Source organism: Passer montanus, unplaced genomic scaffold, assembly GCF_014805655.1.
Source record: "Passer montanus isolate IOZ18808 unplaced genomic scaffold, ASM1480565v1 scaffold18, whole genome shotgun sequence".
Lineage (NCBI taxonomy): Eukaryota > Metazoa > Chordata > Aves > Passeriformes > Passeridae > Passer > Passer montanus.
The window spans coordinates 10,541,992-10,568,802 of record NW_024365381.1 but is presented as its reverse complement, the minus strand read 5'-3'; the positions used below and the strand labels follow the sequence as shown (position 1 = coordinate 10,568,802).

Genomic DNA, 26,811 nt, shown 5'->3' with positions numbered 1-26,811 from the left:
ATTCTTATATATCTTGATTTCTTTGTTAATCTTACCAAGCAAAGTAGAGTTGCTCTTATCAAAGTTACAATTCCAGAATTAGTCAGATTTATTTATTCAGTTAAACCAATTACACTTGGAACAACAACAGAAACTCATTCCTTCTGATTTCACTGATTTGGGGAGTTGAACAAAGGCACAGAGGCAGACAGGTCCTGCAAGTGGGAAGCAGGAATGCATGTTTCTGGGAGCCAGAGGAAGGCACACAGGGACAGCTTACCATGGTGTGCAGTTTGATCAGTGCAATCTCTCACAGTGTGCAAGGCTGAAAAAACTCTCAAGTCTCTCCCTCCCTGCTTTTTCTGAGCACTCCTCTGCTGCTTTCCACAAACTGGGAAAAAGTTCTGCATTTATTTATTGTTTAATCCTAGGTCAACATGAGCGAGTAAAGACACATTCTACAGTGTATCCTCTCAGCACATACCACCTTACCACTGGGCAGAGGCTGTCCATTTCAGCAGGCAATACTCTCTTCAACAAAGAAAGAACTCTTTGTTTCTCTTAAACAAAGAACAATGACTGGTCTTCTGTGATCTCTGTACACAATACTTCAGTTTTGAAAACACAGCATGAATGTATGTTGTGCTCTAGCTGTAGGTGCTGAGTTCCAGACTGGAAAACCGCCAGAATGACAATCCCTGAGAGAACAATCTGATCAATTAACTTATGGAGCACGTACTAGAGGCTGTGATAGTAGGATAACTCCCAATACTAACAGAATATTGACTGAAAAACAGGTGTCAATTATTTTTAGAAACTTAACAGCCTTACACTTCCCAAATGGAAAAAAATAACATCTTTGAACCATAGAGGTTTCCGTGGCACTAAATGGTCATAAAATTAACTTTATGGTGGCACAAACCATAATAACTATTAAGATTACACAATGAAATCAAAGTAAATTGGAGATGAAACAGCATAAAATTCCCTTCTTTATAAGACAGAAAGACAAAATAGTACAAGTGTTTACCTGGTAATCAGGCTTTGTGAAGTAATCCAAATTAGAAATGTGATCCAGAAAGACGTTGAATTCTTGAGGAAGATGTTTCAACATAAGTCTGTGTTCATACCTTTCTTTAATGGAGCCCACTTGCTCCTAGGAGTAAGTAACACAACAAACATTGGCACGTCTTCCTTCTCTGTTACAACACACTCAGGTTCTCTGCTACAACCATTCAATACACTGCCAGAGAGATGGGGCACTGACTACATTACCCTGAATGGCACTGAAAAAGGGCATTCTACACCAGAGAGCAAGATAGGAGACTCTGGTTTTGGCCTCAGTACACTAGCAAAATAACGTACAAACTTCAAATTCAATACGAAAAGCCATTTAGTTTTCTACTGTGCTTGTGTTGTTTGTGTTGTCTGTTTGAATGCTGACTGATACAAAGAGCTGTCACTAAATGCTCCAACCCTTTCTTATAGTATGTTTTAAAGATTTGAATGTCTTGTTGCATCACATCAAGTTCAGTCACTTTTTGATGTATATTCAGTCACGTAAGATGCATAAATCCAAACCAAAAAGGAGATGCTATACAGCACACTGTTATCTACCAATACATAAACCACATCAGAGAGTAACCTGGTTTCAGTATGAATTCAAAAGAAGTTGCAAGAAGTAATACCAGGCTGATTAGACATTTTCTTTGCATACTTCACCTATGACAAATGACTAAAGGCACTACTGCATATTGCCCAATCCACTTTTGTTCACCAGCAAACAAGAAAATACCTATTTCACAAATAATCAAAAGCGTGTGATAGCTGAAATAAAGTACTCAAGTGATAACAGGATTAATGAAGTAAGTGGCAAATATACACTTCTGCCCTTTACAATAATTTCAGTCTAAAAGTATAACCTCCTTTTTCCTAGAACACAGTAAAATTTGATTGCTTTTTATACCATGACACTAGTCACAAGAACTAACACTAGAAAACACTGGAAAATGTAATGTTAAAATTAATTAATGATTCTAAGGGGAATCTTTATCACAGCACTTCCCTGGAATCCAGAAGTAAACCTCCCTTATGCTCTGGTTTCACCTCTAGCTTTACCTTATCTTTTATTTTTCTCCAAGGCAGCTGCCCAACCACAAATTCCACCAACATGTAGAAGAGAGACCAGAGGTCATCATGCCGACCCATTTCCTGTTAAAGGAAGTATGATTTTAAAGCATATTACAAATACCTAAACAAATGGGAAGATAAGTTCTTTACTGCTCAAAACTTAAATTATTATATAAAATTTAATATAACCTATGCTGCAAAACAAGTTAATTAAATCAAGTGTCTATTTTAAGGAGAAACATACAAGTAAAATTTCCACAGAAGACAGAGAGAAATAAAATTAAAGTTGAAGTGTGTTAAAATAACATTGCAAATCTCTGTTTATTCAGATTTCTTTAGAGTATGATGTTAAGAAAATATACTGGGCCTTATGTACCTCATAAAACCCAGTAGCTTCACTTTTTAACTTAATAACTTGCAATATAATTGAACACTAAAAGTAAGTATTAGAATCACTATTATTTGTACAATAACTTTTTTATCCTCAACTACTGTAAATTACATTATCCTTTCACAAAATTTATAGCTGTTAATTTCTAGATAACAAATGCATAGATAAGAATACAAAAAAGGAAATGAATAGTAACTGTGTTGCTGACTGCTTCCAGCTGCATGAGATGGTTTTGATGCAGACTGTGATACTCACTCTGTTTCTATGAGCGTTGATTGATGCGTATCGTACCGTTCCTCGAAAGCCAGCAACAGCTCGTGGCTGTCAGAGAACAGGAAAGAGACTCATTGTCAGAAGGAAACCCGCTGACTACTGAACTTGGCATCTACAAAGTGAGTACAGAGCCACAACATATCTCTTTTGAGATTTTATTTCAGTTTACTGTTCTGCTACAAGTTCTCAGTGGAAATTCAAGTGGACACTAACTGGCTGACCAATAAAAACCAAAGGCTGCACTAGAGACACCAATTTAAAATATTTCTTTCTCTTCCAGTTTCTGAAAACCAGCATTTCTTCCCTGATACTCTAGATATCTTGTGATCATAAGTCAATTGATGTATTATAATCAGAAAATATATTTTCCCATCCTTTTATTCAAATAAAAGCATTACAGAAGGAATTATATAATTAATGACAGTCATAATTAGTAGATATTTAATTTTTAAAAAATCAAACTGTGATATTATTACTTTGCCTGAGAGAGATATCCAATCCAGGCTACGTGCTTAATTAATCATTATATATAGACAAAACTGCCAGGACTATTCAATTTGCTTTCTTTTATGCAGTCTTATCTTCCCAGTAAAGGGTTCTTTTTGTTTCCTGTAACAATGAACATAAGAAGCTTGAATTATCTACCTCACATCTGACTTGTACTTAGAGAGGTACTGGTGATCTGTCTGCTCTCCCAAGACTCATGACAATTTTGAAGATTTTTTTTTAAATTTGCACAATACATTAAAAGGTCTGGTTTGATATACACACAAAGATAATCACAATACATAATTGATACCTTATTAAGAGAAAACACTTTCACCTCTCTCTACCTAAATATATATGTATAATTTTTTCTTATCCACCAACAGATGCTATACAGAGGTATCATTTAAATAAATCAGGAGCTGCCATTATTGTCAATAAATCTAATTATTGAATCCAGCAGAATTATGCAACAACATCTTTAAAAAATGATTCAACAGCCCATATAATCAATATCTGCTAGAGCAGGACAAGAGCTGAACCAGTGTTAGTTAAGGCAGAGAATATTTTCTAGGGTGTTCTTAACATGAAGAGGATACATCTTTAAAAAATTATTCAACAGCCCATATAATCAATATCTGCTAGAGTAGTATGAGAGCTGAACCAGTGTTAGTTAAGGTTTCTAGGGTGTTCTTAACATGAAGAGGAACTCAAATGATATTCCACAGATCTTAGACTTTACACATCATTATACAGTTTAAATGGTGCTCAGAACACATTTCATGTTCAGACAGGACAGACTCGACTGTCTGTCTGCCTTATCTTTAATTTTATATCATATTCCACACTGAACATTACCCTGAAATGAAACATTACACTGTAGTTGCAGAAATTTCACAGAACCATGCAATTAGAAAAAGAATAGCTCAAAATGCTTTAAAACTGATAAATTTTAGCAGAAACATTTTTTTTAAAGCACTTAAATCTCCTTAGTAGTTCTGCAGGTTGGTAAATCATCCAACTAAGAGTAATACAGCATCACTGCCAAGACAATGAAAATACATATAAATTTCAAAAACTATGTAGTTTAATGAATAGTATTTTCTCAGGAGGGCACTGAGAGCTTAACTTTAAAATAGTTGCAAATACAAATTCCACAAATCTCAAGAGGATATAGTTTCAGAAGATGAAACCAAATGTCTGCTGTCTTTTGCCTCTGGCATGAGTGTTAAAAAGGAAGGACTATATTCAGTTTTACTTAGTTAAATATTTCTGTTCTTCTGAGCATAATGGAAAATATGAAACCCAGGATGAAATGCCACTTTCATTTCTAGCATCACAACTTCAATTTCTACTTAACAGCTAAGACAGAAATGCTTTGGTTGCTGGAAAAAGCAAGAGAAAAATACTAAGAAATGTCATATTATAACTAAATTATCCCATTCAGTTTACAAAAACTAAAAATCTGACCTATTCCACTTCTGTCCTGGGGAAGAAATGTCCTTATGAGGAAATTCATTGTGTACCAATTCAAATGCTTTTGAATGTTAAAGTCACAGTCATCCTTATCTGCCCTAACATGATTTCAATTATCTGAGAATCACCTGGATGGGAATGAAAGAAAAAGGAAAAAAAAAATAAAGCATGAATATTGTTTCTATCTATGAGCTTATCATGAAGTAAATTCTGAATTCTTTATTACAGCAAGGACATCTAAAGCCTTTCATTATCTCTTGCCTTAAAGTATAGTTTCTATAATTGGAAGTAAAAGCATGTCACTCTGTTATATTTCAAGATGCAATAAAATACCTTTTAGTAATGCAGCTAGTCACTATTCAATAGCAGTATTACAATGGCACACAACAATAATAAAATAATTCTACCATGTCTCTCTTGACATAAGTGATGCTCTGTAGGTCAAATCAAGTTTGCCTAATTCAGAACAGAACTTATAAACTTCTGAGCATTTGCATAACTTCCGAAACTGTTTCAGAACTTTTCATGCATCTCACATCTCATGTAGCCAAAGAAAAATACTAAATCCTTCAAATTGAAGTTTAAAAAATATTTTGAAGATACATGCAGATGAATCAAGCAGATCCAAAGACTACAATGAATTTTTCTAATTATAAAGGTACTTCCTTAATGTAACATCAGTGTTTTTTGGAGGTGTTACTGCCCTGAAAACATTTGGCAATGTCTCAGATAATCTACATGCAGGAAATCAGCTATTTCTACTAAGCAACTTTCAGACTTCCGTTCAGGAGACACTATGCTTACAAACCTATGAATGTAGCTTTTTTGGAGTGGCTGTGGAGAAGGCAAATCACTCTCCTTAGCTCAATTCAGTGTCTCTAGATAAATGCTCTGTGTTTATTGGTTGAGGCAACATTGGGAAGGTTACACAGAGCAAAAAAGTTAACTTATTACTGCAGTCACAGAATCTAGAAAATCAACATGAAAAAAAAATCAATATATTATATCTGAGACATATTTACTGCAGTCACAGAATCTAGAAAATCAACATTAAAAAAATCAATACATTATATCTGAGACATACCATGGTTCTCCCAGTCAATCAGGCCATGACTGAGTATTCCCAAGTGTCTAGGTTTTGCACTGAGAAGCCAGCAGTGTTGCCTTTAGAGTAGGGCTCAAAAGCCATGGGGGATGGGTAGACCTATGTTACCCCTATTTTCCTTTCTTAAAGTTAGAATTCTCCTTTTTTATCTTTTCCCTCGAAAAAAAGCTAATTTCTTAGTTCAAATTCCACCAGAAATCTATTTCCATGATTGGAACTACACACAGTTTCAATTCTTTGAAACCCTTTCTCATAGCTTCAACAATTCATATTCCAATCCTCCCCTCTTTCATCATATGGACTTTGCAGTCTAATGTAATACCTAGCACATGTTAGCACCAGTTTAAAACAAATGAAAATTTCAGGGATCAGTTGAGTAAGGAAAGAACAGGCAGTTGAAATACAATTGCCATTACAATATATTATAGTTCTCCATTGGTTTTCACTGCATATAAGCTCTTCAAACCCACACTTTCATCTCTATCTTAAAATCCACATCAGACACTAATAACTGAGTACATGCACTTAGAACTTTTCATCAACCCATCTCCTCCTAGTTGTTGGTATGACACATTCCTTGGCCTCAGATATACCTAAACAAATATTGTGATTTCCAAAAACTGCAGCTATCTGATCCTATGCTACCTAGTTCCAGCAGTAGCTGAGTAACAAGGTAAGTTAACAACTAACAATACAATTAAATTTTGCTATTGTGAATTCTAATAGACATGTGACAAAGGAAAATTTATCTTCTACTGCATGTGCTATAAAGAGCAACACCATCTCTAAGACAGCAGTATTTGATACACAAAACATCTCCTGAACTACTCAGTTTTCAGTCTGGAGTACTCAGCCAATGTGATGCATGAGCTAAAGACTACAGTCATTCCAAAGCTGATTTATGAGCAGACAAAAAGTCTGGTGGGCTGAAGAGGGTAACAACCTACTAATGTCTGTCACAAACCTAAACTTACTGCACTGAAAAATCACACAAGATAAGTCTGCCACGTGTATGTTTGCTTTGCTCCCCACAATCTTTCTTCTTTCTCTTATTCCAGGAGCTGAAGCAGAGATTACTGTAAAAAGACTAGCTATATAAACCAGCTACGCTTTGGCAAATAATTTCCCCACAGAGGAGAATATTGTTTTATTTATCTCTTTAGGTAAAAATTTTACAGTTGTTCTGCACTTAGTAGACTGAAGAATTGAGACCTTAATTTTTTTATGTTTTGTACTTATTTTTTATGTTTTGTACATATCTAATTTATTATTTATAATGATAATACCATATATTAAAGAAATAGGCTGTTTCAGTAGAAGGCTTATTTCAACTATGGATGGAAAGCAAAAAGTCTCAAGGCAGCTAATGTACATACGTGTACCTTCTTTCCAATTCTTTCCCCTACTCCACAGGGTGGGGGAAATGAGCAAGAGGCTCTGTGGTACTTGGTTGCCAGCTGAGATTAAACCACAATAAAATAACACATTTTCTTCCTTTTAAATGATTCAAACTATTTTTTCATAACTCAGCAGAGAATTTAGTCCCTAGCTCAGAAAGAACTAGAAACCAGACCTTCTGGTTTGATTTTCACTTGCTTCTATTTTCACCAGAAAACAAATTTTACTGGACCAAACCATCTGTCTTTCCACCACAATAACTTTTATTTTCAAACAAATAGGACAGCTCTCAAAGACTTTCAGTTCCTGCAAATTTAATGAAAATTGGTGATCAAAGACAGAACCCAAATTAGTACACTGACACAGAGACAGATAGTTAAAATTCAATTAAAATGGCTCACATCCATCTTAACAGACACCAGTCAGCTGGTCAACCAGCATTTGTTTTAGATGGCATGTAAATACAAGCCTAATCCCAAAAGTGCAACTAGGTACTGATCAGAAAGCTAATCTGTAGTATGAAGCTGAAAATACTAAGAAATTTGGAGGGCATAAGGGTAGCAGTACACAAAGTAATAGAAAAACTGTAAGTTTCACCATTCGTAGAATAATTTATTTCAAAACTAAGATCAAATATCACTAGATTTTTTTTTTTTATCAGGCCATTACAGCCCATTCCCCTGAACATCTATTAGCTCTACAGAAAATAAAGGAACTGCTGAATCAGAATATAGAGCAGCTATAAGCACCTTTCAGAATGTCTAATTTAAATTTCTAAGTTAAATTGTTTAATGATTGTTTGGATATGATACCAGTGTGCTGCACACAACAGGAAAGGAGGAAAAAACCAATATATCCTAACAAAGCATTCAATCATCATAATTTTTCATATCTCAGCTATTAATCAAACTGTTTCTTCAGGCAGGATATCATGTACTCGGTTCTATTTTTCACCCCAAAACCCGAAACTCCAGGCCATAAAGAATCTTCCTGTCAAATATAAACACACAGGTTTTTCTTAAGTTTTTGGTTTAATTATTTAATTCCAAGATTATTCCACTGAGGTGTTAAAAAAATTCAAAACAAAGTCACACTGCATGAAATTCACATATCCATTCTACCTTTGTCACCAAGTCAATTGATAATGCTCTACTTTTCATCTTTTGCATTAATTCACCTTTACAACCACACACAAGACACCAGCAGGCTGTCTCTGTAATGCTGGTTTCCTTCATTACTCTGTCAGTAATGCAAGCAAACTTGCAATGAATCATATTCAATGGATACTGAAAATGCTACTTATATACACTATAAGCTTGTGCCCTTAATAATCTCCCTCTATGTCCTTGAAGGAGGTTTTAGCAGGCAATAATTAATGGTACACCGGCAGGTGTAACACTGCTGTACCGTCACAGCTGCACAGGTCTGTCACTGGTAGGTGTTATTACAGCTATGCATTACTTAAAAAACCTTTGAAACCCAGCAGTCTAACAGTTATTTTAGTCTCTCTATTGAAAATAATGTCTCCACTAACCTCACCAAACTAACTCCTATCTCTTGCCTATAAAAGCAATACTAATTCAGAAATGGAACCTCAAATGACTGTCATAATTTTTCCAACTTATGCTTTATAAACACTGCTTATAAACCAACATTACTCAAATAAATTCAAAGATGTACATATTAAATGTTTTAAATATTTGTTTGCTTATGATTTCTTGTTCATTCTATGCCTTTCTGCTGATTTATAGAGAGTTCAGTACAAATGTACTATGTATTTTTCATGCTTTACAATCCCAGCTGTTGCATCTTCATATGAAGTGCTGAAGAGAAGCAGAGAGGCTGTTAAGAAGGCTGGTCTCAAAATACATGATGAGGGTACCTGTCCTATGTCTGCAGACAGTTGGTAACAATGAAAAATTGGACATAGTTTTGTTTTGTTAGGAAGAAATTCTTTTCTCAGAGGGTGGTGAAGCACTGGAACTGGTTGTCCAGAGAGGCTGTAGATGCCCCATCACTGGAAGTGTTCAAGCCCAGGTTGGATATGCCTTGAGCAACCTGGTCTAGGCAAGGGAGCGGGAGCCGGGTGGTCTTTAAGGTCCCTTTCAACCCAAAGCATTGTACAATTCTATGTGCTCAGTGCTTCTTCTCATTATGCCTTTGTTAGAAAAAAATGAAGAAACTAATAAAAAAAATATTTTAGGATTGCCCAGTTACAGACATTTGATCCTGGGAAATTCTAATGCCAAATTTCAGCACCTACAGGTCTTTGCTTTGTAAGCATTTCTGCAGAGGTGTCCAATACATCATGCATAGCTTCCATGCAATTGCTGAGGAGGAAAAGTAATTTTTTGTCACAGTTTTGTTCCAAACAATTATGTTGCAAGATAATGGTGTATTCACTTTAAGAGACAACTTATAAAACATCACCTTTGAAGTATATCAATATCTAAAAGCCTCAGCGAAAAACTTATCAACATATGTTTTTCAAAAAGCTCTGAGGAAAATGAAAATATTTCAAGAGGAAAAATAAATACTCTGTTCCTTGTTTAGGTGTACACATGTAATCCTCAGCTAATCATGTCCTTCTGTAATGTACTGATCAGCACTGAGAGAGGCCATTACTGAGAAGAGATAACATAAGGTAAATGCCAGCGACAAAATGCTTCTCAACAGGATGAAAGAGCGACTGAACAGTGCATTTAACAAAATGACATGCACCATTACCCTGCAGCACAGGGCTTTCAACAGTTTAGTCAGGTATGGAAGAGAGGCCTGTTTAGGACAGTGGACGTATCTGAGCCAATTATTTATTATACTCATGATACAGTGCCCTAAGACATCAAACAGCTCCCTGTACTATTTAATTATTTTCCATGAAATCCACTGCCATTTAATACTGTACTCATAAACATGTCCTAGTTGTCCTTGGACTTTGCTTTAACCTGTGTCACTCAAAACAGAGGTGTGTCAAGGAACTGCTGAAGAAACAGTATCTTAGTGCTCCTTAACTAAAACCAAAACCAGATCAATTTCACAATTTTCTGCAGATGAGGTGCTGCCAATCATTTAAACTTAATGGGTGGTCTCATTTCATTCCAAATTTTATTCTGAATGCTATGTTTAGTAAATATTCTTGAACAACACCCAGTATACAGATTCTTATTTATAATAAATTCACACAGCCAAGGGATTATTCAGTAGTTACCAGCACAAATTCTAAATCATGAAGATCACTGGAGCAAACAAATAAAAAAACCTGCACCAGTTTTAGTCAACACTATTTGTGGACCACTTCTGAGTCTTACTTTTAAAGTTGTATCAATGTTTGCTATAATAGCATTTACTTGAAAAGGAGATTGAGAACTTTAAGCAGTCCATGGGTCCAAATGGCCTTCAAAGAAGACAAAAGACTTGCAGTGACCATTTTGTTTACGTCAGTGTAGCTTCACCATCACTCTTTTCATTCTTAAAACTATCTCACTCCTTTTCCCCATCATAAAAAGCATTTAATGGATATAGCTTCCACTATTTCAGCACCATAAAAACACTGTTCTCTTCCAAATACAGAAATTAACAATCTGCAATTCTTCTGCCAAAATGACAGGTCAGGCAGAAAAACATAGAAGTATTCTCTAGACTTCCTCAGCAATCTAGATAATCCAGAATCTTACTAGAAGAAACATCCATTCAATTCAAATTTATAACCATTCCTAAATTTTCACAAGTAAAAAATCAAATCAAAAATACAGTATATAAGAAATTTATACCTTCTGTCCCTGTATGTAATTGAAGTACAATAGACTTCCAAAGCTTTCAAAATGGATATAACACTCTGCTTTTTTATCTACCAATACATGTTTGTGAAGTATTCTGTGCAGGATTGTTTTGGGTTGTTTATTCATTTGTTTATTTGTTTCTGGGAGGGAGGGGGGGTGTTCCATCATTTTATTGGTTCTTTGTTTTGGTTTTGTGTTTGTTTGTTTTTTTAAAGTATTCAGCTTCTTATACTACATTTCTAGGACACCTCCTGTACCTTAAAGTGAAACTTGAAGATAAAACCTCATTCGCTGGAAAATCCTCAGAGCCTGAGGGCACTGATGAAAGGCCCTTAGCTGATTTGTACAGAAACACCTGATATGGAATAATATGTGCATTGTTTGATGTGAACAGATTTGTAACTGCTTCCCTAGACAATAAAAAAATCTAGACATTTGCATTCACAATTGCTTTCACAGCATTTTTCTAAGGGTCAGACTGTACAGCAGCTGCTGTATCTTCTGCTTTAGCAGAAGTCAAAGACAATTTTTGTCACTGACAGGTCACGAGTAAAGAGCATGTGTAGTGCCTCAGAAAATTCTGGAGGATACTCTGTCGACTTTGGATTTTAATATTTCTGTTAATCTTCAGAGTAAATAAATACTCTAAAATACTTTAAATCTATTTATTGTTAAAATAATGTAATTTTCAGTTTTTACTTGTTTTCAAATAAATGCAGGAAAATTTAGACACTTGAAAATAAGGTCATGGTAAAATATCATATGACAATGAGAACTCTGATGAAGCTCTTAATTTTATTTAAATAACCACTGAAGAATGACCTAAAATATAGTCACTGGGAAGAGCAGAAGAAAGGTGGGGAGATGGGGGGATGCAGTCATAGGGTAGCTCTCCCTTTGACCTAAAAAGTCTTACTTATCAAAAATACAATTTCACAAACAAAACATTCTCCTCTGAATACATTTCAACCTGCTAGTCACGATACTCTCAGTAAAGGAATCCCACATTCCAAACTAAATACCAAATTTGGCAGAAAGGAATTTTCTCCTTCAATTATCTTTGCTGAGTCCAAATCATCAGATTCAGGGGACTGACTGTTTATCTCAACAATTATTTAGCTTGCCAGTCAGTAAGACCTGTATACTGAGTAGAAAAGCACTGATGTTTTAGATGAAAAGGTTTTATCTAAATGGCACCTTCTTATGCATAGGGTTTCAATTCTGTTACTCCCGACCTTTTTCACCTCAGCTTGCATATATGTTATACTATCTTCTTTGTAAAACAAATAAAATTCACTAATTTATAATTTGCAATCCACATTAAAAAAAGACCACAAAACTCAGGCGTGTGATAATACATGATGGTTGAATTTATGGATTTTTAAAGAATTATTACCTAAAATTATTTTTAAAGATTAATCTTTTTAACAGCAAAGACTAATGGCTTATTCTTTTATTTTGTTTTGCTTTCTTTGTATTAAATTTAATAGTACCTCAGAAAACAGTTGTGGTTAAGGTTCCCTTTAAAACAGGAGTGATGACAACTGCCTAAGAGCTGGCTGCAGTACTGATGATGTTAAGAATGCAAATGTCCTTCGCATTTTGTCCCTCAAGGTTTTCTATTTCTGTACCACAGCTGACACCCTCACTTTCCATTTTCAGCATGTAAACAGAGACATGGAAATTGATGGCTGCATGAAGTTAGGTTTACATGCAAAAAGGATCATTTGTTCTTCATCTGCATTAAAAACCAAAAATATGCTAGTACTTACTTCAGCTATCTCTAAGACAATAGCAAACAAAATGTTAGGTACTACACCCTCAAAAAGCAATAAACAGCAGACTATGAATCTCATAAATATACTAAATTTGCATCCTGCTAAATATATTTGTTTGATGATTAGAGTATCCCTACAATTAAATTCTAATTACCCTGCTTTTCAGTAATCAATTCTTATCTACACCATTAATTCATTTATTGGCTTCCTCTCTCCAGCAATTTATTTGCTTGCCTGTGCTTCATCCTTCCTTCTTTTAACAGCATACATAATCCCCAACAGTTTTTGTTCCTCCCACACTCAATTTTCTCTCTTCTGATATTTTCTATCCCCAGAGAAGGCTCCTCCCACCAATTAGTAGTCCCTTACCAACCTCCATTCTATAAATTAATTTTACATGTACCTCAAATACCTGCATCCTAGCATTGTCCCCACCATGTGGAATCAGAAGCTGTTACTGTTCATTCATCTTTCACAAACATACAAAATACAACAAATGTTTGTTTCTGATTTTTAAGTTTTAGTCAGGTAATAGCATCAGATTATACAACTTAATAAACTGAAACTCCTCACTACTCTTTTCAACATGTTTATACATTTTACAAATATCTTGTTACTGAATACAATAGACATATCCATCTCTCCTTGAAGTCAGTTCCTCATAAGCATAGTCATTCAGACAGCTAGAAGACAGGGCAACTTTGGTAAAATTGATCCATGTCAAAATTAGCAGACAAAAATGTTTTATTTTACTATAGTAATTCTGAGAGAGAACTATCTGTAGCACGAAAAAGTGTGCAAAGCCTGGTTTTTGCTTTATATTTTTCTTTCACTTTAGAAGATTCACATAGACCACTATAGTAAAATGATACTACAAGAAGAAAACTGCAACTATAACAAATTAATTTTAAGGCTAATATCTGGAACAAGTGGGAAAATGTCTCTGCTAACTGAATAACCCAAGAGAATGTAAAACCCCTGGATCCTTCAGATGAGCAATAAAGGCATTTCCTTTTGACATTATGCTCAGACACTGGGGCAGACTAATAAGGCTTGAACATGTTTTCATTACGTAAAATTGTCCCTCAAAATACTCCTTCCTGTAATTTCCTGAAATTACCTTTTACCCCTCTTTATTAAGAGGGACAATATTTTCCTATAAGGAAAAAGCTAGATTTGAAATTACAGTCCCAATAAATAATTAAAGAATACCAAAAAGGACTAGTCCTTTTCTAACAGTTGTTGTATTACATTTTTAACCAATTTTATCCCGTTTCACCAGCTTTACAACAGATTACTATCTACACAGTGGATGTGTAAAAATAAGCTTAGAGCACTGAATCCCCTTTGTAGGGAAGAGGAGGAAAGAGAAAAAAAGAGAGCTACAATATCGTGGAGATATATTATTTCAATTTTTTCTGAAAAAGAGTTCTGGTATGGCTGGATGAGGAAATTCTGCAGTTCTAGAGAGAAGCTATTTCAGCTACCTCAGTTGCAGTGTGTGAAAAGATTGTATTAAAAAGCAAAAAAGGCAAGGACAGAAGTACCAGGGAAATCTGGAAAAAGAAAGAAGAAATTTGATACTAGGTTTTACAAACAGAAAATATTTTTCTATGTTTACAGCAATTTATATCCACTTTAAAAAGCTCATTGAACTCCTTCACTCTTTAACTCCATGCCATTCTTGGTATTGAAAGTTTGGGTCAGACGGAATGGATGACCCAAACAACACATCATTGTCTAGGCCCCCAAGTTAATCTGTGAAGAAAACCTAACTGATGATTCCCAAGAGATATCTGTTTCCCTTCTGAATTGTGTCCCTCAGTTATGTAAAAATCAGTGCATCCTGCAGCAGCAGTTCACATGAAGAGTGCTGTTGCTTACTGACTTCAAAAACTTACACTTTTCATGAGGAAGGGACTCTGATGGATAGAAAAATGTGAGAAAGGTGGCATTAACACTTACTAAGAAGCAATTACTTAGATTCTGTCTTATTCTTGGTGGATAAGTTACAATATATGTCCTTGACTTTTTTCTTTTCCTTTCAAAATCAGTTTTACTGTCATCAGGCTGCTGCAAGCCAAAGGTGATTGTAGATAACCTAATCCAAGGGTGCAAAATTATGCTAATGTAAATCCCATGGAGGAAAAAAACCCAATGAAATACACTCATAATGCTGGCCCTTCAGTTCTTCATACATATAGTCCATATGTGACACTTCAAAATGCAATGAAAAACACAGTAAGCACTATGAGTACTGAAAATATTTTTTTCTTTAAATATTACTTTCTGAAAAGCTTTTTATATTAAAACTGGATTTTTCAAAACAGGATTTAGATAGAAGCAGGTACTGCTGAATGGACTCCCTAGGAAAATGGTTTTAATGTTGCTAAATCACTACAGAGTCTGACATTAAGGTGTGTAGTACAAAGATGAACAACATCTCTGAAAACAACACTGAGATATTTTAGGAAATGACAGGCATGACATGCAACTCTGGGGAAACCTTATGTACAGAAAAATGGCATGGAATTAATTTGGATCATCTCAAGAAAGGATTTCTTGTTCTAAGTTCTCTGCCTTGACCATTCTTTCAGTTAAGAAGTCTAAGGAGACTCCATAACTCTTCAGGAAGAGAATAAACTAACAAGAAATCCTCCCTCCAAACCTGTCTATAACAAACAACTAACAACAGCCTGCTGTGGCTTAACCCCAGCCAGCAACCAAGCCCCACTCAGCCACCTACCCACTCTCCAACAGCAAGACAGGTAAAAGTCAGAAACCTCCTGGTTTGAGATAAAGACAATTAAACAGGGAAAGCAAAACTAGCGTTATAAAAAGTTAATAGTCACCAAGCCAACCTTTACTATAGAGCATGTTTTTATGAAGAGAGTATTATGCTTTTGGAGAACATGCTTTTGCATTGTCCTGCATTACATGCAACACCTGCAGAAGAAAGCTAATGAAGCTTAGAAGGACAGCCTTAAGGAGAAGCACATAGCACATTTAGTGATAATATGAATAAATACTCTTAGTAAGCAAGGCCAACAGTTTGGCTGCTTGCTATTCAAGAACCATTTCTAACTAACAAACCATTTGCATGCAAACAAAACCACTATCTTTTTCCCTACCATCACTGCACTCTACAAATATTGATTACAGTGTCAAAAACTTCTAAACAATTTCAACTGAAGAATTACTTCAGTTATATTGTAGGGCACTGCAATGAAAAACAAAAGGTGAGAGGTAGTTTTTACAAAAGAAAGAATATCAAAAATATTGAATTTTCTGTTATAATTTATTTTTTCTGGAAGTGTTACCTTTGGTGTGTTTATACAGCCAAGACAGAATCTTGGGAATTATTTTCTATTTGAAATTAGAGGTCAGTTCAAAAAACATTATAAGCAGCCAAACATACAGAACACAACATGAACAGTGAGAAATTAAAAAAAAACCCCAAACTATTTAAAATGTTTATCTCACCTTTCCAACAGCAGCAGGCACTCTGTTGGTCTCCTCTGCTCTTTGCTTTCATTGCAGTGTCCAGCATTACAGCTGAACCCCACTAATTCACCTTACCAATTCACATATCTCATAATCTGCACACAAAAATCTGCCACTTTTCAACTTCTTAAGCAAAATAAGAGTGAAAATCCTGAAGTCAAGGTGGTTTCTACTACTCAATTTGCATAATATTTATAAATATTTATAAACGTAAATTAAACTAACTTAATAAAGAAAATGTTTCTTTTAAACATTACCATGTACAATGGACACTGACTTGCTCATTTTCAAACTTTAGAATTAACAAAACTAACTGCCCACCTGTGAATTAGGGAGGCTCTACTTGCCAAAAATTGTAATTTCTTCATTGATATGCTTTTACCTACAATCTTCTTCAGATTGCATTGCATTGGCAATACAACAACTACACTTGTTTATGTGCTCTTATATAATATAGTGTCCTATCACCGTTTTAGTTATTCAGACTTTCTCTTTCAGATTATATGTATTCAGTTTAGTGTCTGATTTTACATTTTCTCCTCAGTTTTTTGTTGTTGTTGGATTTTGGTTTTTTTTTAAATGCAATACAAAACAGCAAGTGAAATTCAGCTCTGGTATATTTTTCTGATATTTAATGAAGACCTATTTATCATTTGATTTTCCAAACCAAATGAGAGACTATCCCAAAATATCTTAGATGTACACCTCTGTCTCAAGCCAAAAACCAGAAACCTGACTCATTCCCTACTGCCAATCTTTAAACATAATTAATAAATCACATGGCATTTCTGATCTGGGATGGTGTTTGTCAAGCTTACAACAGTTACCAGTTTGATGCAACTCCCACACTTCTCCAAAAGAAAATACAGCATACTACGACATTCAAGAATTTGGGTTTCAACTGTGAAAAAAAATCTTACTGGTCTGACATCCCCACATGAGTTGGTAAATTGCCGTGCTAAGCCGAAATCCAGCATAAAACACTTCCTACAGGTGCTTGGAAAACGTCCCATTGCAAAGTTTGACTAGGAAGAAAAAGAAATACAGACAGATAACAGATGAATACACACAAGTGTCAGTATGTTCCACAACCATAAAATTGATATTCTATTTCTCTATCCTTCCTTCCATGTTTTCACTTGTACTGAACTCCCAATAAATTTGAAGAAAATGTTATTAAGAGAAACAGGCATCCAAGTTAGCATATCAGAACAGAGGTCTATATTGTCCAAAGAGATTGTCATCTTACTTTATCATGTAGAATATATTACTTTTTAGCAAGAATTTTCCAATCATGTCACCTACTCACAGAATTTCAGTATTGCCTAATTGGTCATAAGGAAAACAAACAGCCAAGGAGCTCAGCACAAAGCACAGTTAGCTCTAGCTGATTTTTTCTCACCAATTTCTCTGGACATTCACTGCCTCTATTCTCTTTTCCTATTAAATGAAGGCTTAAATGGGGATGGGTCAGGGAGAACATACGTTTTATAAAAAGTTGCCAGGAAGAAGTGATGTAAATGAAATTTTCCTAATGTACAGAAACTTGTTTGACGTTTTATGTAAGCATCATTCGGCTGACAGGAAACTTAGCAATATATGTCAGATATAACAAACCAGATTTTCATCTATTGAAAACACAAAGATTTGCTTATTTTTTCCTCATTTACAAATTCTGACAGTTCAGAGTTCTAATGATATTTGTCATACAGAGCATTATCAAAAACAGATGACTGAATTTCAGGAATAAATTCAAAGAAAAATAGAAAATAGTAAGAACAAAAGCATGATACTATCAGGAAGGCACTCTCCTCATACTAACCTATTAACAATAGAATTTCACAATAAAAATAGTTTTCTCATGCAGTCTGTTTTTCATTTTCGTGTTTGCTGGAAATATATTAAATACATAAAAACTGCTATTGAAGGACTTATAAACACACTCTACAGTTAGTATCTATTCTTTTGGATTTATTATATCACAATATTAATTGCCATTAGTCAAGGAATTATGTAATATCTCATGGCAAATACTCTTGGTTACATGATGGTAAAGATAAGGGATGGAAGTTTTAATCACAGGAAATTGCAAGGAGGCCTAAACTGGAGACAAAGACTGAAAAATACCAAAGTTACTCTTGTTGCAATCCAACATTAATGAGTAGAAAAAATCTGCCCTATCTGATGACTAAACATTCAATTTTCCATCCCTTCTCATTTTTGCATTTTAGCATCTAGTATAGAAGCTATTCTTACTTTTGCAGCCATCTAATGACCGCATCTCACTTGCCTGTTTTGATTTAATGGGCAGACTTACTGGTTTTATGTCCCTGTGCAGGAATCCCACAGAATGAATACTCTCAATAGATTCCAGAATCTGCTTCCCAAGGCGCAGAGTGGTACTAATGGTGAATGTCCCTCGAGATTGGCTACGACGCAGGTCTGCCAAGTTCCGACCCTGATAAAATTAAAAGGACATTTCCATAAAAACATACGCATGCCAAGATTCACAGATGCTGTAAAGGCTTCCTACTTCTTCTTTAGTTGTCCATGATTAACCACAAAATACTCTCAATACTTATTTTCACACTTAAAGGTAACACATCTCATCTGAATGTAATGACTGTATGTCCACGAGTATCTCCAATACTAAATTTAGAATTTGTTTTTGAAAATACGAACTTAGTATCTTTCCATTCCTAAAAACATGGAACAAACTAATCCCTATTAGAAGACCAGTGCAAACACTATTACTTAAAATTGTATTTTTGTCACACCCAAAAAAGGCCATTGAGAAAATGCTCATGAAGACTTCTTCATGCTCACTTCTTTAAGGAAAAGCATGCAATTACATATTATATCAAACAGATGAAAAATATATTATGTAGGAAATGCAACCCCATGACATTATAGAACTGTTACTCTTCTAAAATAACAGAAGAACAGCAGTAGGAACTAGAACACACTTTGTTCAGTATTCATATTAACCAGGGCAACAAAGGACATTAACCCCGTAACTCTAAGTGCTAAGCACATATTTTTAATAAACAAGTCTTTTAGTAAAATGAAGTGTTTTCTTTTACTTGCATAGGATTATTTTTCATTTTTATAAAAAAGTCAACAAAATACAGAGACGAATATAATACATTTTAGACTATCATCAAGTGAAGACTTGAAAGGAATGTAAAATATCTCAGAAGACAACACAGTTCACTCTTCTAACAGTCAGGTCTTTCTCAGGATGCAAGCTTTCTCCTATTTGAGAGAATTATGGAAAGGACATAAAAGGAAAAAGATATAAGAATGTGCTCAATTTATGTTCACTTACTACAATGCATTTGTGATCTTTGGGGTTTTTTTCATTTGCTTGTTTAGCATCCTCTAAAATCTCACTGGTATCTTCGTATAAACTTGGCTAATAAACCTAAACACACAAGCAAACATTGAGCACTTTGATACACTAACCTGCAACTGCATGACCACATAGTTAAATCTGTCATTCCGTCCACATCCTATGAATCTACAGACATGATCTTTTCCTAAGAGAAAAAGAAGAAAATTAGCCAATAATAATGAAATTTTGTGGTTTATTCCTGTAAATAGCTAGGAAATTACTGGAAAATGTGTAAAATAATAAATTAAGCCCCACACAGTTCAATAGCAATAAAATCAAAGTTAGTTCTACCTGCAATTAAAGAGAAGCTTTCTCCCATAACCACAGCTCTTACTCTCCCATAAGAAAACATGCATGACAACATGCCTAACTGTTCACAAATTGAAGGCATTTCAGACTAGAAAAGGTTATCCTCTAATAAATCTTATGGTTTGTAATAGACAATATTTCTAGCCAATATTCCTCTTTTCTATAAGCTGCGGATGCCATGATGAAAGAAAACAGTAGTACTACTTGTGAGTTATGTTTTATATTAAAAAATTGTAGAAAATGTAATTCAACTAATCCAATTTATTAATATCTTTCTCTAGAACACAATCCTTGCTGTTTAGCTACGAAAGATAAATTCAGCTCAGGTATACAGAAACAGGAAAAAAAAATAAATCAGTTTTGTTTAAGCCAATTTTCTTTAAAGCCTCCTCCTGTCCTAGGAGCAAACTGCAGAGAAGACAGGTCAAAAATAATCTCCTTTCTATCCTGCAGTTGTAAATCACAGCAGAAGATTCCCCAGGTAAATACAGAGAAAAAGGGAAGCCAAAGGCTGCAGCTGCAAACAGAATGGGATTGCAAATCTCTGGTCATTTTGGTACCAGTGTTCATTGACTTGGAGAAAAGCTGCAACCCCTTACGATCCCACTCCACCCCACTCTACGAGAGAACAGGGAACTTCCTCATGAGAGGCTCTCTCTATGAGAGAACAGTAGCATGAAGGCTCCTCAGGCCTTTTACCTTCCTTTCTCACACCAATGGAAGCTACAGCCAACAGAAAGCTGATGTTCTCAAGTGGTGGCTAAAGATTTGTAAAATTTGTGACCTAATATTTCTATCATTAATTTCTTTATCCTTAGGATTACAAGAATGCTATAATCAAGGAACCCCCACTCCTCTCATTACTGTTTTCAAAATACCATCATGTCTAGCTACAGATCTGAGGGGACTTTTTGCTACTGCTGCACTTTTAGCTCCATCAAAACCCTAAAACTTGACCCTAGAGCTTCTAAATGTTTTCAATTCGCTTGACAGAAAAGTGGTTGCCTGTTTCTTGCTTCCTCAGGAAGCTGCCTGCCACATCCAATTAAAACAGATTGGTAGGCTCTTTTAAACAAACATAATCTGACAGGATTCATCAAAATAATTTATTTTAAAAGACATCTCTACATCTCTGCAAATATGTAAGTGCTAAACTTTAAGCATTACCATTTTTCCTCCACTTTTTCCTTCCACCCATTTGTTCAAGTAAGACAGGCAATATTACAGACAGCATAATTTTATGAAGAAAAAGGATTCGTAGCAAATTTATCAAGATGAAATTTTGTATATTCATTGCTGCAGTTTCCATTAATGAAGTCTCATCTCAAATATTTATGATTAATTTTACAGCCATTTGTGGGTATTCTGAAGGAACATCTTCAGAGAAATATATTAGACAGATTTTATCTGACAAATTCAGTAAATGTCTAAAACTCAGATTAGTCAGAGAAATTCCATTTTGACTGGAGCACCAACTCAGTTTGTGTGGTAAACTTCCTAGAAACCTTTATATAAAATTGAGGAAAGAGGAAGGACAGAAGTAAAACCTGAATACCTTATTCAAATAGAATGATCCTCCACCACTCCAGTGGGGCTATACACACCTACTACAGCCTTTTCCTCAGCAGGAAAACAGTATTTCCTTACACCTGTGAGCTACACTGCTGAGCTGCAGGACAAGAAGATGATGTTAATAGGCTGCAGGGAACAACTCTGCCCTTGAAAAATCTCCTAGGGAGGGTGCTAAGCCTGTTTGCCATTCCTCAGGCTGCTGCAGTGTAGCACTACAGCAGCTTTACAGCCTACACCAGACACAGCCCATCACTAAATTACGCTCCAGAGCTGTAAATGAGTGAGGGAGAAGTCTGTAAGGTTGTGTGAGACAGAAACCAACTGAGTGAGTCTCACTCTCACTGAGTGAGATGTGATAAATCTGTCTTCTCCCATCTGACTGTGGGAACAGATGGCCTAACAACATGGTTAAACAAAACAACCATCTGTTGCAGTACATTTCTTTTTTTAAAAAAAAAAAGCAAAAATAAGGAACTTAAAGAGTTAAACAATATTCTGCAACAATAATTAGGAGACAGCAGGGAGAAGAAAAATTAAGATGCAATTGATGACTAAGCTGTAATAAATGGCCGTATCAGTGAGTCTAGTCCTCCTTCATAATTAAGAGAGAAGTCATACAATTACTCACATATTCCAGCATGTTTTGCTAGCTCAGAGTCTTAAAAAGAACTTCTTTAAGTTTTTCATTAGTCACTGTACCATAAACAAAGTCACTACTTTTATATACTCCATTATACCACACAGTTATTATTCATTTTACCCCCGCAATAATGACCACACTAGTTCAATTTCAAAAGTTTCTGAAAGTAAAGAATGGTGAGAAATAGTGCATCCCTACACTTCTGCCAACATCTATTCTTATATCAGTTTCACAGTTTCTGTGAAATAAGATTCTAGTGCAGACACATTCAAAAGCATGTTTATAACCCAAAGAATGTGCCTAGGTCTAGTATAGACTAGAAGAACACACCTGTTCATTTATTCTCTTCTAAAAGTCTGTTTCTTTATAATATTCCACAAACTGTGCAGTATTTTTTTTTTAATTCAGGTCCACACATCAAGAAATTCTTCACCAACACTGCAAGTTCATTGTCTCTCATTACAGAGGAAGCTTTTCAAATATTTGAAATAAAAAAGATTTTCATGACAATTCTATTCCTCTCTATGCCCAACGTAACTAGAACACCTTGCAAGAAGAGAACCTAAGCCCTTTGAGAAAAGGAGAGTAATTATATATGTACATACACACACACACCAAAAAGGGATAGAAGAACAAGATAAAAGTTGGTCTCAGAGGATGTATGATAATATAAAGTTGTTACAAAAATATCCTAAAATAACTGTTTACAATTTCACCTGGTCTGAATCTGCATGAACAGGAAAAAATTGTTAAAAATAAGATGAATTTCTACATTATATAAAAATAATTTAATAATAATTAAAAAAACTTTAAGAAGCAATTATAAAGTTGTCTTCCATTCCCCATTCTTTCCACTTTTCTTGATTTTCCCTATGCTTCACATTTTTAGCTCTTTCAAAATGAAAGCTTGTGAAGGTAAAGAAATTAATACAAAAGGCTCCTGGGAGCAAAGATTTCCTGTAAAACACAAAATGGTCTTTACCATAGCCTTATTTAATAAAAAACCTTCCAAGTATGGATAAAAAAAGCTGTATATAAAACTAAAGTACCATATCTGTACAAATTATAAATCACAATATATGCAAAAGGTTCATTTGACCCATCTCTTCACTAAGTTTGCTTTATTCATCACCTACAATATTCCCTGTCTAAAACCAGAGCAGTAACAGTGTTAACTGTAAACTTCCATGACAATGACTGGAGGTCACCTCTAGTGTTACTATCACCACCAACTTTTTTTTTTTTTTGGCACAAGAGAGTAACAAGATACGAAATGTAAGGAATAATATATTTAGATTGTTTTCTCATAAGAAAGATTGTCAGAAGTGTTACTTCTAAAGATCTCATATAAAATCTGGTTTTCAGTTATACAAAAGCTTCCATTTATTATTTGCTCAGAGAAATAATACTGAGACAATAAATAACATAAATATTTATTTAGATTATATATTTTGTGGGTTATTTGTCTCAGTGGATCTGTTGGTCATATGTTTCATTGTTCTGTTCTTCCTGTCTAGATGTTTCCCATGATTCAATAGAACCAAACTCTTCTGCAGGAAAACTTGGGCTGTTTGGAATTATAGTTTCCTAACCATTCCTCTGAGAGTATAACTTCCGTAAGACCCTATGGCAATTTTTCACACATAAATATTTTATTATTTCATCAATTTTTTCCACAAGTATTTCAAAAGATAAAAAAGTTTTGACTAAGAAAAAAAAATCCCTTTTCTAATATCTTAACTGCAACTCCACCACACTGTAATTTACAGTGGAAAGTTAAAATGCACTCCAGTTACACAGTCCTATATAAGGCAATGTTTTCATAAATACATTAGCATTGTAGTGCTGCCAAATTGCAGTGTTTCCTTTCAGCTCTACTAATTTCCTTATCATTTAGTTGTTTCACCTATACCATTTTAAGGACCGTTGGCATTGTAAAATAGAATCAAGCTCATGTGTGCAGAAAAAAAACCACAAAGTCTTGGAAAAATTAATTCTGAGCATTTAAAAACACCAGGAGTTACGGAGTATTTTGTTCTTCACAACTCACTGTCTTTAGGATAATTTCTTTCAAGAACCCTGACAAATGTATTCCAACTTTCAACTGGCAATATTGAAATTTACTATTCATCTCTGGACTAGAAACTTTAAAAGTCTAAGAAAATCTCCCTGCTCAGCCATATAATACTAGATGTTTTAGTGAAATCCTTGAAACAGACAAAAGCGTAGGAACAGTTTGTTACCATCATAACATGTGACATGCTTGCCCTCTTAAATCTATAGAGGCTGTCAATTCCTGCTGCAGTGTGACCTTTACAGCACATTAGGCAGCACCATATGTCATGCAGACTTTGTTTTATTCAAAGTAAGAGTTTGGAAAAATTGGGCTGCTGACAGGAATGCATCTATTATTCAAAATCTTCTTATTAAAAATAATAATTTTTAAAGAAAAAAATCACTGCTTAAGCTTTCTTTCTGTAATCTTGTGTTGTAAAAACAATGAGGAGAAGCCACTGCATATTTCTCTGTATTGATAGCTTCATTAAAGTATCTAAAGCTAAAGAAAGTTTGACTATTCAAACTCTGGTTCAAGGAATTGAACCCTGGAAGTATTTCAGGATTTTACACGCCAGTAGTTTTCTCATACAAGTTACAGTACTTTAAAGTTGTGATTTTTGCTCATGGGAATTTTTTTTAAGTTTATTTCCTATTTCAATATTAGAATTCTCAGCAACACCTGCAAAGCAATGAAAACAAATATTCTTAACACATATGCTATGTGAAGGACCCTCAAATATTCAATGCTACATAGTAAAGAAAAATAAAATCTTAGAAGAAAAAATAAAACAAGAATAACAACAAAGTCTAGAGCAAAAAACAAAGAGAAGATATGGATTCAGAATAAAGTAAATCTGTACTGAGATTTTTGCAGCAATTGAATTATTTTTATTGTTAATTTTATTTTCATTTCATCCCATTTCAAACAAAAGCTTCACTGTAGCAAAACTTTCAGAATCTGAAAGAGCTTCTATTCCACTTTTAATAATAATTAACCAAGAACATGAAGAATATAGGAAATATTTACTAAAAATATTATTATAATTACAATTATTTTTTAAAGAAGGTACACTGACATTCTACTCCTTGCATATCCAAGGTGTAGCCCTACCTTGCAGCTTCTTCAACACAGCTACTTCCATTTTCAGCACTTGCTTTGGCTGCTGAGCTGATTCGACCTTCAGTGCAACATTTTCCCGAGTAAGCAAGTCCAGTGCATCGTAGATTTCTCCAAATCCTCCACCTCCTATTTTTCTCAACTATATTGGGGAAAAAGAAAGAACAAAAACATATTTTAAAGAGGGGATAAGAAAGAAAATAAAACAGCAATACTTCTTTGTTCTGCCTGTCATACTGCAAATCCTGTTGTATTACAAATAGATTTTCAAATAATAATTATATCCTTCAGTACATAAAAGAGCTACTGAATAATTGACCAAGGTATGGCTAACCAGTTTTGAAGAGAACACACCTGATCCCATCTGCACTATTGTATAGAACATAATAGAAGAGTGCAGTAGAATTCCCAGCATGAATCTGGGCAAAGTTAGCATGCTGAATAAAGTCTTTCCTCAAATAGTCACACACAGCCCAGAGATCTTCAAATACAAATGCACAGTGACATTTTTAAAACATACCATCTTTTTCTCTTTTCAGAAATATGCACACTGAACAATAACGGTATAAAGGCATACAAGTCTTTGGACTTCCTGAAAAGAGACAGTATTTTCTATTATATGGAGTGACTTACAGCAGCTAAATCATAAATATGAGAAATGGCTAAGATTATCTTTGAATATACATCTCAATTGTTACACACATTCACTTACAATTCACCTATATAACTCTTTTTAACAGACAGACTCAAGAAACATGCAGCACTGAAAGTTTCATCTCTGCAAGAAAGAGGTAAAAAGAATGCTCACGGCATACTAATTAGTTCGCTCTACCTTCAGAGCAAATATTAAAAGGTGTTTTTTTCACTCTGCTTTAAGTGGTCACATGGAACAGACACTACTTTGGTTTTCAATATCAAAAATGTCAATGTTGTTTCACAAAATGCCTCCCTTGGCTAACATTCTAAAGCTGATAAAAGAGAAAAGGAGACAAAAAGGAACTTACCCTAAGACTAACATGGTTTTCTAAATGTCGTCTGAAACATACAGTTGCTAACATTATATGACTACACTGCATAAAATGTCATCTAAACTGTCCAGGGTTCTAGAGAGCAGCAATATGTTGACCTATCTTCAGATTCGGAAAAGTAATCTAATGTCTCCTAATTAACACCATCAGACATTTGACTGAGCAGAAAAACCATTTTTTAAAATAGCCTAGACTCTATAAATAAATAAGAAGATAACAGATAACGCATGAATGTTGAGCCCAGTACAAGCACACCAGTAAGAATACATGGTGAAGAAGGTGAGAGGAAAAGAAAAGAGGTGACACAGCCTTCCTCACCCCCTTACAAATGCAGACATGTTTATCATCTAACTTCATTTACCAGCTTTGAAAAATGGCCAGACCATGAAAGACT

At 34.7% G+C, this 26,811-nt stretch overlaps 1 protein-coding gene across 3 annotated transcripts in view; it reads right to left on the bottom strand.

Moving 5' to 3' along the window:
* The window catches only part of TTBK2 (tau tubulin kinase 2), an 81,755-nt gene that overhangs the window by 30,227 nt on the left and 24,717 nt on the right, over positions 1-26,811 (bottom strand). For all 3 annotated transcript variants that reach the window (XM_039705111.1, XM_039705110.1, XM_039705112.1), the window contains 7 exons: positions 25,384-25,531; positions 19,765-19,838; positions 18,617-18,757; positions 17,220-17,324; positions 2,756-2,821; positions 2,098-2,190; positions 1,010-1,135 (listed from right to left, as the gene is read on the bottom strand). In XM_039705111.1, the coding sequence (XP_039561045.1) occupies positions 1,010-1,135; positions 2,098-2,190; positions 2,756-2,821; positions 17,220-17,324; positions 18,617-18,757; positions 19,765-19,838; positions 25,384-25,531 (753 nt within the window). The remainder of the gene's footprint in view (positions 1-1,009; positions 1,136-2,097; positions 2,191-2,755; positions 2,822-17,219; positions 17,325-18,616; positions 18,758-19,764; positions 19,839-25,383; positions 25,532-26,811) is intronic.